The sequence below is a fragment of the Perna viridis genome, chromosome 3, assembly GCF_037379345.1.
Source record: "Perna viridis isolate PV_CMFRI_1.1 ecotype Kerala chromosome 3, ASM3737934v1, whole genome shotgun sequence".
In the NCBI taxonomy this organism is placed as follows: domain Eukaryota; kingdom Metazoa; phylum Mollusca; class Bivalvia; order Mytilida; family Mytilidae; genus Perna; species Perna viridis.
This window is the reverse complement of record NC_142447.1, coordinates 23,028,811-23,042,637: the sequence shown is the minus strand read 5'-3', so window position 1 is coordinate 23,042,637 and position 13,827 is coordinate 23,028,811. Positions and strand designations below refer to the sequence as shown.

Genomic DNA, 13,827 nt, shown 5'->3' with positions numbered 1-13,827 from the left:
TCTGGCCAATTTTCCCATTTGACTACAATTTGCACTAAGGTTTCCAAGTTATTTGTTGATAAATTTCAGAAAAGTGGTATTTGTAAAGAAAACATTCATTTTTCTAAATAGTATGCAGTATCTATACTGATTTGAAAAAAAAAAAATATTTTAGAGCCAATCTTTATATTACTTACATACTTTTTAACATAGCCCTTGCTAAAACCTTCTTAGAAATTCAAAATCAATAGACTTTAAACAAGTAAGTGAATATTTGCAGCATCCTTTAGGTAATTGTAATTTAATCAGCAAAATTAAAAAAAGAGCCTAACATGCATTACTAGAAGTATTCATCCTTAATGATACAGTAAACGTATTTATTTTTGCAAATTATATTTTGTTCGGGGTAATACATGTTTGCTGTTATAAAACAAAAAAAAACCTTGTGAAGTGCAAAAATTCTATTTTGGTAGGTAATATGTAAAAAGGGAAACTTACTACATATACAAATTCTTTGTAAGTTAAGATTTGTTCCTGTCAGGGGCGTAGCTAGGCCTGTTTTATTTGTCCGCAAAATTACGGCGAGGGGTCTTCTGGGGGGGGTCGCTCAAGTCCCCCAGTGAGTCATTGCATAAAACCTTTATTTCATCTTTAAAATGTGTGTTTTTGTTTTTATTACTTTTTCCGAAAGTACGAAACTGCGTATTTGCGTATAGGCAGCTACGCCCCTGCTTGCGATGACTGAAACATATAATTGGACAAGAGAAATTGCACAACGTAGAGCAAAAAAAAAACAACTTTATTTGACTACAGGAAAAAAACTCGATGACATCCTTTCTTTATCATACATCAACTTAATTTTATATATTTTTGTTTACATTATTGTGTTATTTTTAATATTTTTTGTATTATACAAAGCATAAATGGATGAACTTTCCTACTATAAAAGGTAGATCATGTTTTGTGTATATATCACGTATAAACCGCTTCGATCATTCTGCGAAAACAAAATTTCTGAAGGTATTTTAGAAATTTTTGTGTAATTTGTTTTCATTAATGCTTTTATTGTCACTGAATTCAAAGATTTTAAGAAAAAGCACAAAACAGTACTGAACTGTGCTATTATTCTATTCTCAAGCGATTTTTAAGCGTTGTGATTGGCTATTTAACTTTAAAACACAGCATTAGTAGATTTCTTTAAATGCATGACTGATTTTGTATCTAATAACAATAATATAACGGACCTAGTTTCTCGTTATTCTTCTTCTTATCTTGTTATACCTTCACATTATAATTCTTTGAGATATTAATTGTCGTTATTATGCGAGTTTGTCATAAAAGTACCTTTAGGACTTTAATAGCTTTGGAAGATTTTATAATTTCCATGGAAACTAAAGACTTTATAATTCCACATTTTTAATAAAAAAAAAAGTTACGCTGCTAAATATTCCCCCTACCTATGTTATTGCTAATGCCTGGGATTTGTTTTCTTTCATTATTTCTCTTCGGTTATGAATATTGCTGGTGTTGATCGCATCGATACCTTTATTTGTAAATGGAATATGTACAAATGTTACTATTGTAGTCATGAAGAGGCTCCGATTTGTCAGATTTGAAAGGTCAGGAAGAAGCCATATCAAAAATTGTACTACTCAATATGTTTTAGGGGGTATATATATGCCTCCTTCTGTCATGTGCCAGACATTAATAGACAGATATAAGAGATGAAGGCGAATTCAATGTCGATATTGACATTCACTGTGATGATTTTCGTGCATTAGATTGTTGGCATCGTTTTCTACCAAGAAGACTTTTGGTCCTTGGGTGGGTGTTAAAAATACCCATGATATTAACTTTCCTATGTTGAAGACATGCCTTATTTTCAACACCTTTGTGTTGGTGTTATCATGGCAGCCGTAAAGCATTTCAGAACTAAGCTCCCTTCTCCAATACATTTTCCTGCATAAAAGTTTGTTTGGTTTCACAAATACATTATAAAAAAGAAAAAATATATTACCTTATAATACTGCACATACATAACATGTTCATGAACAAAGATATTTAACAATTAGGTATGTCCATTAGACTACTCGGATATAGGTTGCTATAAAATTGGGTTGCCATGTAAATAACGATTTCTTTGAAAACAAGAATTTGGTCAGAAAAAAGACACAGTTTACATTTTATGTATGGTTTAAAGCAGATACTCTCGGCACAACCTGGCTAAATGATATATATTTAAAGAATTGCTGGACTCCCCTAAAGATGAAGACCGTAATTTTCCATGTTGTGAAAATACATTGGGGTTATTATTTTATATTTCTTTTTTATCGTTTTCGTGACTTTTATAGACAACTCTAAGCAGGAATATCATAAGATGCGTACTTACCTTGGTAAATGAATAGCAACATTGTGCACTTTTTAAACAAAATTGACCAGTGATGCGTAATTACCAATTTTCGGGAGGTTTACGCTTCATAAAATGTTTCCAAGTCAGTTATGTATGAATAACTTACTCATTTCATTACTTAATATCTAATCGATTCCAGCCAATATAAAATGTGTTCCTTCATCAAAGCCTTATTTGATTTGGAACTATTTGAATCACAGATTGCGGACCAATCGAAGTTAATGACTTCACAGTACCAAGGTAGTCTATTTGAAAATAAACAGAACAAATTAAATAATTTCAGGAATGATTTATTTTTCTTTTTTCTTTTTTCTTTTTTTTTTTTTTTTTGGTCGATGAGGAAATAATCCCAATCACATAGTGCACACTAATTATCCACAGGCACTGAGGTTATTACAGATAGACCAAAAAAAATATAACACTATTTCCTTATTATTGATTTTTTTTTATCTAAATATAAGAAGTTGATGATGTCACAGTTACACTACAACATTTGGTCGATGGGATGATGGACACAATTTTTTATTCAATCAGAAAGCTTGTTACATCTGAAATTAAATTATTACATTATAACTAAAGGTGAATTTAAACTCAGTATACTTTTCATTCAAATACATTTATGATATTTGATATTTTCCAGCAGAAAAAAAAGAATTTGTCTGGGAACAAAATGAAATCTTAAATAATATATAAAAATAACCATCTCAATTGCGAAAAAATATTCACAATTTAAATACGTATTAAATTTCCTTGATGGTTTTTACAAAGATCCATTCAAAAATATTCAAAAATGGAAGAAATCAAATTGTTCAAAACGTATTATTTGATTTGTTGTCCACCAAACAGTATCTCCAAAGAAACATTCAAATTAGGACATTGTATTCAATGCAGATAGCTCCTAGAGATCGCCCCTACAATAGACATTTGAATAATCATATCAATCATTCAAAGTACACGTATATTGATCATTTATTTTGTGGGGAATCTGCATATATACTAAATACAATAATACCAATTATATATATTGCATATTTCGATATGCTGTACACATACCTCTTATCGGCAGCATTAGAATCTATTTATAGGACAATCTTAATCCAAGAATAATTGTATGCAAGTTGTCAAAATCAAACTTATCGAAGTAGTTAACCAATTCCATCACCGAGAGGTTCTACCATGTGCAATACAAGGAATGAAAAAAAAACTGCAAAGTTTGATAAATATAGTGAATAAAATCTTAAATATTTCGGGATCTGACAAGTCTGTCTACTGGGTGACTGAAAAGAATGGCCGTATATTGGTTTTTGAATTTATTTCTTTATCGAAAAAAGTAACTCCGGCAGCTTCCAATGCTTATTATCATAAACATATTATCAACATGTCTAGTGTAAAGTGAATTTCTCTGTAGTATCAATGACATTTGTGAATAACATAATGTAAAATTCATTCATTTCTGCAAAAACTAAATAGATTTAATGTCACTACCTTATTAACTTATGATTGAAAAGGAATGCCCCACCTTTCATATTTATAACCACATTTATGTTTATGTAAAAGTACAAACTAATCTAACACCATAATTTCAACCAAACTATTTTGTGTCCAACTACATTTGATATGAACAAACAATAATGAAATTTGTCATAATTAGATAAAATTAATATTCAAAACAGCTGATCAGATGATGTAGTATATTTCATTTTAACAATAAGCGATTGCCTTTAATCGATCATAATTTCATACTTTTGTTGTCTCCATAATTTGGGGGATTTTTTTATAGATATGTGAACGCCTTCAAAAGCGTATATAAGTGTAAGGTAAAGAACCTACACCAGGTCTTCCAGGAGTAGCCATCACAACAAAGTAAGTGGGGTTTTATCATAATATGAGAAAGCTGTTTTAAATTGTAAATGATATATTGGTAATATATATTTACAAGTACATTTACCAAAATGTGGCCTGGTGTTTCTTGACTAAGGTTATTTCGTTATTTTTTACCTATTGAAATTGGGTGGTAATACATTTTTTTTAATTTAGTAAGTATCGGGTCAAAAATTTTCGTTTTTGTATTTGTATTTGCTTTTTTTTTTTTTGTTTCTTTTCAATTTGATACTATAATTATTCAATTAAATGTTGAGAGTACCATGTTCGGAAGGTAACATTTTTTTTCCTTTATCTAATACAACCTATTTTTTTATTTCATTTTTTTTTTAAATTTCATATTTAATATTTTCACATTAAAAATTCAAATTTTACATTTACATTTACAACTTTACATTTATATGTAATTAAATATAAACATATGTATTAGGCAAACACCGAAATGAAAGCTTAAAGATAAAGCATGTTCTCGAACTAGATTAAAGAAAGCGGTTACGTTTGAAAAATGTATTATAATATACCATTATCCACCCGTCCAACTGTCTGTCCACAAGTTGTACAAGGAAACTGAAATCATTATTGATTTTCATTGGTAGAATGTTTGTCACTATTTTTGATTTTTGATTTTTACTTGATAATGTCATCTAAGTTTCTGTGGATCATGTTAATGAAAAATAGATTTTTCCACAATTTATTTCTATTTTTAACATAAACTTTAAACTGTTATCGGCGGATTGATATTCATTTTTGTGACGTTTGAACAACAGAAAGTCTGAAAGTAAAATTACCGAATTTATTTCAGCATGTGATTTATCGAGTTTTTTTTACACGTACAGGGTAACATTCGATATATCGATATTAGCTCTCCCTATTTTTTTTACTTTTTTCTGATTATACAATAATGACACGAAATTTGCACAAAAGGTACTATTTTTCTTGTATTTCTATTGATAATGTTTACAAAAGATTACATACACTTTAATTTAGATTACTTAGACAAAAGCCGCAAACAAAATTTCAAATCATTCCCATGATGAGTCCTCCAGTTGGAAGTTACGAAAATTACTACCGACTACATTAAGTCTAGGTCTTTAGCTCTAAGGAAAAATCAACAATTAGATTTAGGACGCTGAAAAGTATAACTGATTTCCGATCTTCTTTGTAGAATGAAAGTAGCCGTCTGCCTGTTGGCTGTCTGTCTGGGCGTAGCCCAAGCCGTCTATAAAGGATATGGCGGTTATGGAGGCGGATATGGAGGTGGTTGGGGAGGATATGGTGGTGGTGGCTGGGGAGGATACGGTGGTGGCGGCTGGGGAGGATACGGCGGTGGCTATGGAGGTGGTAAAGGTGTACTTCTCGTAGGAGGTTACGGAGGCGGATATGGAGGTGGATGGGGCGGAAGAGGTGGATGGGGTGGATGGGGAGGATGGGGAGGTAAAGGTGGTTACGGAGGTGGATATGGTGGTTACGGAGGTGGATACGGTGGTTACGGAGGTGGATATGGTGGATACGGCGGATACGGTGGATATGGCGGCAAAGGAGTAGTCCTTGTCGGAGGTGGATACGGAGGTGGATATGGAGGATACGGAGGTGGATGGGGAGGTTATGGTGGTAGATGGGGAGGTTACGGTGGTGGCTACGGAGGTGGCTACGGAGGTGGCTACGGTAAGTTACATTATAGATTTGGTTGAGAATTCTATATAGTGTAGGCTTCATTTCTACTTGAAAGAGTAATCAAGGGAACCAAGGTTATAGCGGTAATCAAAAGAATGTAATCCAGGGACAAAGACCAGACATGGAAAACAGACATACACAACAAAGAACATAAAGTAACTAAAATCATACATACAAAGTAACAAAAGTAAATGAGCAACTCGGACTCCACTAAAAACTGGGAGCATGGACCAGGCGCACCGGTAGGGTAAGCGTCCTCTGCTTTTCTAGAAACACCCGCCGAGTTGCTCATAAAAAGTCAAGTCCGGGGTAGACAAACGAGGGAAGGAAAACTATGACCCGTTGAATAAATCAGTTCTCATGGTGCTGATGGATACACCATAACAATCCACGAGTTCATGATAACGACCATAAAATCGTAGGTTGTTTTCCAAATTAATGTTAGTGTTCAGTTACCTACGTTTTCTAACAAACGGAGGAAATACTGGAATGGTTTTATTTTTGAAGTACATCTAATGACCAAGCGGTTGCAATACATATATGATAACAATCTACTGGAGGTAATCCTGTAATTTGATTGGTCGGCTTGACGTGGATTAAAGACCATATCCTTTGTGAAGGTCCCGAATGACATATAATGTTCAAACTTTTTTTTTTATCAAAAAGACAGTCAATTAAAAATCCTTGGCAATTACCGCAAAATAAAGTTTGACTACATCATGCCAATTTTAGAATTGTATAAGTTTTTACTGCTTTACGTATTAAATATGTGTTGAAAATATATATTTGTAGGAAAAGCCTACTAAAAAGTTATCACTGCAGAGACCATGTGGAAAATGAAAGCCGAACGTTGACAGAGTCCGATGTTAATTGTTATAATCATATTTTATAATATATCTTTTGCATTCATCTTGTTTTATGTCATTCAAACAGTGAAAATTAACATATAAAACATAACATACAAAAATCACTTTAGACAATACCCTCTCGACAAAAAAACAAGCATCGTGCATTATCCGGGAAAAAGTAATTGATTTTAAGCGACCTTAACAGTTTGTAAAACCATGTTTGATTTAAATTTCGAAAATCCTTTCTGCAGCAATAGAAATTATGGTGAGTTGCACTTTCAATGTTTCAATTTGTAAAATCTTAAATTGGAATATCTCCCTTTGTGGACATCGACTTAATATGCCTTTATGCATATCTACATATTATTTCATAAAATTTCATCAATACCTTTGAAGGGGACCCAGGGTTATGCTTCTAGTCTCTAGTTGAATATACACTGTCATAGCACCATTAAACAAATAGGTTGTTTATAATCCAGTTAGAGATATAGTTTATATACCAATCAAGAAAAATAGCCTTATCAGCGAAAATAAACAAGATCTGCAAAAAACTTGCAACACAATCTTATGAAATTACAATGTACATGAATACTAAAAAAGTAGCAAGGTTTTATTCTGAAACAGACGTAGATAGCAATTCAACAAATGATCACTAGTATTTATTTTTCTTTAAAAGACTGACAAAAAAATTAAGATTTTAATTTAGAATAAAAACCTCTTTAGCAATGGGTTTATAGTGACTATTGAAAGTAAAACAAAATGACTAAATGCTTTGCAAACATGATGACTTGCGATGGTTATGCAGATTCCATCAAAGTTTATTGAAAAATTCCTTGTGTTTCATACGCGTGAAAAAAAAAAATTTTGCGGTACACCAGATTGTGCTTTTCTCATTTTCATGTAAAAAGCAAAAATTCACCGTGAAAAAAAAATACTGCGGACGACGGTAAATAACAAAATTACCGAACTGATACACTCTTGGCAATAATAAATAATATAAATAAAATGCTTTGGAGGACATAGCTAGATACGACCGCAGAGGTCCATCCCTGAACAGTATAGACGTACCATTCAAACTTGATACTGCTTTGAAATTTTGACATCGTATACGAATATGACCAAAATCTAAGGGGTCACAATTTGGTCGTTTATTCCGAAATTGTTCCTGTTTAAAGCTCCAAAATCGACCCTAACCTTCTTCCAGCAATATGTCCAATTTTAAAGCGATCCAATCCATTTCGCTGAAGTTATTGTCCAGCAATCATCATAAATACTTCTTTCTGGCCCTTTCTTTTTACTTGGCTCAAGTCACAACCCATAAAATCAATTTGTGAAATGGCACCTTGTAATACAATTTCAAAGAGATCCATTCATTTTAGTCAAGTTATTGTCGGGACATACGGAAAATGTTTGCTTCAGGTCCATTATTCCCAAAAGGTTAAAGTTTTGACCCCAAAATCAGTCCCAGTCTTCCACTTTTAGAATGGCATCTTGTTATACCATCCTTCATAAGTAATCAAGTTTTTCTCTGGACATATGTATAAATTCTCCTGTTTCGGGCCCCTTATTTCTAAACTTTTCAAGTTTTTACCTCCAAAAATCAAAATCATTCTGACAATTGTGGTATAGAATATTGTGGAACAATATCATGGACATTCCGATGCTTTTATTGGAGTGAAAACCAAAAAGTTAGACAGTTGGAAATACGGTGTTTCATTTGTAATTGGGACAATTGGTGTCTTTTTTTTTCATTTTTCTGTTTCCTTTTGTCGTTTTTGTTTGGTTTTCACAGTTTGTGCTGAATAGCCCATGCTAAAGAATTATATATTTTTTTTGTAGAGCATTTTTTTCAACAGTGGTACACTACCAAATTGTATCATTGATATTTGTATTTTAAAATGGTATTAGTTAAAATATATTTTGGTTGTTCTCCTTAATAATTCTAGATTCTAATAATCTACCTACCCAGATATCATATTTACATGATAAAGCCGTGACTATTACCTTTCGAATCATGGTGCCCTTCAAATGTCACTAATACATGTATATATTAATTGTAAGATTACTGATCTACTTTTACATACATGCATGTAACAGTAAAAGTGTACAATTACAAAATTATACATAATTAATTCAATACAAACAGACATTTGAGTCTGAACCCATTACATGTACTTGGTCATACAATTACTGATATTGCTTGACACACAATTTTGACTCAAGAAGACTTTAGTAGGACTTATCATTAGGACCATTACATGGCTTAACAGATTACATGACGATTTGACCACAGATAGATCTCATCACGCTGAACACTTTTATCCTATGTCAGAATTCGGCTAAACATAATGATTTTTGAGATATATGCGAAAAACTACTGACTGACCCTTGTGTTCTATTTTTAGTAATGGTGGCCATGTTTTTTGATGGATCAAAAATCTAAAACAAATTTTGTGCAAGATACACCAAGAAATATTCACACCAAGTTTGATTCCAATTGGTCAAGAAGGGTCAGATGAGAAGATTTTTGAAAGAAATAACATTAAAAATAGCAAGAAAAAAAACGTTGAAAAAGGGCAATAACTCTTAAATGGCTTGACCGATAAAAATGAAAATTTGACCAGAAATAGATCTCAACATGCTGAACAATTTTATTCTGTCAGAATTAGGTTAAACCTAACGGTTTTGGAGATATATGTGAAAAACTAAAAGTTGATCCCTATCTTTTATTTTTAGTAACAGCGGCCATGTTTTTGACAGATCAAAAATCAAAACACAACTTTTCTGCAAGACATCCCAAGGAACATTCATATCAAGTTTGGTTCCAATTGGTCAAGTAGTGTCAGAGGAGAAGAAATAACATTAAATATAGCAAAAACATGTCGAAAAAGGGAATAACTCCTAAATTGCTTGACAGATTAAAATGAAAATTCGACCAAAGGTAGATCTCATCATGCTGAACACTTTTACCAATGTCAGAATTTGGCTAAACCTAACGATTTTGGAGATATATGTGAAAACTACAGTCTGACCCCTATGTTTTATTTTTGGTAATGACGGCTTTTTTGGCCGATCAAAAATCTAAACACAATTTTTGTGCAAGATACCCCAAGGAACATATGTGCAAATTTTCATATAATTCCGCTCAGCAGTTACAGAGAAGATTTTTGAAAAATTGTTAATGGACGACAACAACGGACGCCAAGTGATGGCAATAGCTCATGTGGCCTTTGGCCAGATGAGCTAAAAAGAAAAACTTATTATTGAATATGTAGACCTATTACAAGTCCAGATATACTTCATATGTTCATTAATTAATTGATTACCCACTGGTATGTTTTGAGATATTAAAATATACACTTGAAATATTTAATTGCTAAGAGGAAATTTTAGAACAAAAATACATCACATTAGAATAAAATTTTAACCATTGGCTTCAAGTGTTTCGTAATTTTATACCAATTTACTAAAATGAAATTTGTAGAAAAAATATATGCATTATTAATGGTCATATCTGGGCATTATATACAGTGAAAATTGTCTAAATAAACCTGGATAATCCAATAACCTGTCTAAACCAGACTTTTTAAAAGCCTTTTATCTTTATTTAACCCTGGAATACCGAACCACTTGCTTAAACCGAACAAATTTTGAAGTTAAAAAGGGATTCACTTTATACAGGTGCATTGTATACTTCCTATGAGTTTGTAATTATATATTTTGACTGAACTTTCAGTAATTACTAATTATACACTTTTCTGTAACATATTCAAGTAAGAACTAGTGAATGATTCTGATTGGGGGTAGTGGATTTCTGGTAAAGTGCATCAAACTACATGTACATATATATACATTGCAACGTGTCATAGTTTTCCTCTACCTCATTAGACTTCTGGGACAGGGTTATTGTTGATACAAGATTGAAGTTTTATGGTTGTCATATGTGGATCATTATGGTGTATCCATCTGCGCCACGTGAACCTCTTTGTTCAACGTGTCAGAGTTTTCCTTTCCTCTTTCCTCTACCCCAGACTTGACTATTTATGAGCAACTCAGTGGGTGTTTCTAGAAAAGCAGAGGATGCTTACCCTACCAGTGCACCTGGTCCATGCTTCCAGTTTTTAGTGGAATCCGAGTTGCTCATTTACTTTTGTTACTTTCTATGTATTATTTTAGTTACTTTATGTTCTTTGTTGTTTGTGTGTTTTCCATGCCTGGTCTTTGTCCCTGGATTACATTCTTTTGATTCCTGCTAGAATCTTGGTTACCTTGATTACTCGATCAAAATAGACCAAAATTCCATGCAGAACAATTTAATGATTCTACTTGTCCACATGAGTTACTGATTGCACATAACATGATACTGAAACAAATATGACATTTATGATTAAAAATTAAATGATACAGTACATAAAAGTCTATTACAAATAGGCAGTCAACTCACAAAAAAAAGTGTGGAAAATTATGTTACACATGTAAATGAAAACAGCATAAATTAGGATAAACTAATATGAAGTTTTAATAGATAAACTGAGATATTGTTTCATGTTTTGGATGAAACCAACACTGGCGTCTTTACAAGTTATTGGAACAGATTAGAAAACACGGAACAAGGTGTGTTTTGAATAAGCATTATTTTGTGCATTATTCTTTTTCTTACCCATATATAAAAATAATGACTAAGGTAGACCATACTTAATATTTCTAGTATATAAATTTTCCTAATTTTTTTCTCAAAGATGACCCTGAATGACCCTACTTCAAACTTTTAATGTAAAAAAACACAGTTCACAGAACTTGACTTTGAGATAACTGAGCATTATTAAACCCAATATTTTACTACATTTCATAAGGATTCTGTAGGGAATTATCAATATTTCCCAGACGTCAGAAAAACTGATAGATAAAATTTCTTATAACTTATATAAAGATCACTTAACTGACATTCCTTCATTAATCAAAACAAAAATTGTGAGTTACCTAACCGTTCTTCTTGCAATTTCAAAAAACTAAAATTCCTCATGCATTTCAATAGAACATTTTCCTATCAATTATCTCTCCACTGTAAGATTCCCCCCACCAATCGTCTAACCTTGGAAAAGGTTTTTAAAAAAATAACATTTAATTTTACTGTTCTAATTTTATGTCAAAAATTCATTTGAAAAAAAATTAAATACATGGTATATTATTTTTACATCATTTTAAATACTTTTAGTTTACAGAAAATATACGTACATGTATGATTTTGTAAGATGACAGAAAATATTATTCTGTGTAATGGGTACCATTAAATTGAATCTTCCTACCATCAAGGCAAAAAATTTACCAAAAACAAAATAATAAAACGTTGAAGTTACAGTTGAAGTATTATGAAACTAATCTTGTGTAACAGAGTGCATGCTATTTTTCACTCTATAGTTTACATATTCATAAAAAAAAACCTTCCATATTCATATAAAGAAGAAATGTTTAACCACAACATAAAACTACATTCTGCTCTTGTTTACTGTAAAAATGAAAGCAATTAACTTTTAAAGATATCACTGTAAGGTCTGAATTCATCTTTTTCTTCAAGAAATTATAAAATTAATCATATTGAACTTTCACAAAAACTTTTTAACATGAAAAATGAACCAACACAAAATTTTTGTTCCAGAAAATTGAGATTTGTCTTACCTAATTACTTCAAGGTTAAATAAGGTATTGAACTCAATAAAATTTTACAAGATATCTTGCTATTGTATTTTATTAGCAGTTTCAATAAATACAGACAGGAGGTGATTCATGCCAGTAAAATAAAACCACTAATTTCTCTTTTCTCTCTTATTTAAAAAGTTAGACCATACAAAAAGTTTTAGTTTTATCATTCAGTTGTTGCTTCTTTTGATATAAACATTATACAGACTAGAAACCAAATTTCCAATTTGCAAGAGTTATCATTCTTGATTTGGTTTGAATTGGTTGAATAAAATGGGAGATGAATGTATGGTTTCCTCAAAATTACAGATCTGAATACAGAAAGGACATTCATAACATGAAAATATAACATACAGTGTACATGTGTATGTAGAACAAAAAAGCATCATCAGTTTGTTGGTTTTTTTCCAAAATCATGAATCATCTCTCCAATAGGCAGTGTCTGAATTTTATATGGATTGGTAACTAAGAATGATTTACAACTCTATTGAGAGACTAAAACACAGCCCTAAAACTTATATTTGTCTTCTTTTAAACTTTATCCAATGCATTATTCAAACTATGAAAAGTTATTTCAATATATTATCAATACAATCATTTACAATGAATAATAATTGAGAATGGACATTCAAAAGAAAATATCACTTGAAATATAATTGATAAGACACAGCCTAAGAAATTGTAATTGTAACTGAACATACAAATTTTACCTACGACTAAAAAACAGACAACATTTATTAAACAGGAAAGTATGGAAAAAAATCAAAGGATTATGTCTGAAAATGATATTTACAAGGATAAAATGCACCATTTTAAATCTGAAACCTAAAAATATTTAACTGGAATAAAATAATCAACAACATATAAGAAAGACAGAATAAAACTGTTCAGGACTGCATGGTTCTATTTGTACTAATCATGACACAACTGAAAAGTTATCAATTTTATACACTGTAAATGAAGCATGAAGGTTCTTGTGGAAGAATTGGATAAAGTGAGGATTTTTTTTTATTTTAATAGGGCTTGTCAGTCTCATTCTCAATTTATTTTTATCCAAAATTTCTTCTGTTAAAAGCATTCAAAACCAAAGACCAATTTGTATTAAGTTTGCTAATTCCAGGTACATCAATATGATGCACAATGTGTAGACTTGTCCATTTAGTGTTATTACCAAACTTATCACAGTGTTTTCATTGTTATTCTGTATTTAAGTGTCAGTCACTGTAAAAATCAGGCAGTAGGTGAAACAAGGTATGAAAAAAAAAAACATTATTTTGATCATTTTACTAAGATTCTATTGAAAAATTTTTGAGCCAGGCCAGTGATGCAGAAACCAAA

At 31.4% G+C, this 13,827-nt stretch overlaps 1 protein-coding gene across 1 annotated transcript; it reads left to right on the top strand.

Moving 5' to 3' along the window:
* The first annotated feature begins 4,176 nt into the window (after positions 1 to 4,176).
* LOC148621489 (uncharacterized) lies at positions 4,177 to 6,853 on the top strand. The gene is made up of 3 exons (XM_088575947.1): positions 4,177 to 4,252; positions 5,436 to 5,935; positions 6,737 to 6,853. The coding sequence occupies exons 2-3, from the start codon at positions 5,437 to 5,439 to the stop codon at positions 6,748 to 6,750; spliced, it is 513 nt and encodes a 170-aa protein (XP_088432073.1). The 5' UTR covers positions 4,177 to 4,252; position 5,436; the 3' UTR covers positions 6,751 to 6,853.
* Positions 6,854 to 13,827: the final 6,974 nt, after the last annotated feature.

Bases quoted from the DNA above. Each gene is read 5' to 3' on its own strand.
- LOC148621489 (XM_088575947.1), top strand. From the start codon at position 5,437: ATGAAAGTAGCCGTCTGCCTGTTGGCTGTCTGTCTGGGCGTAGCCCAA.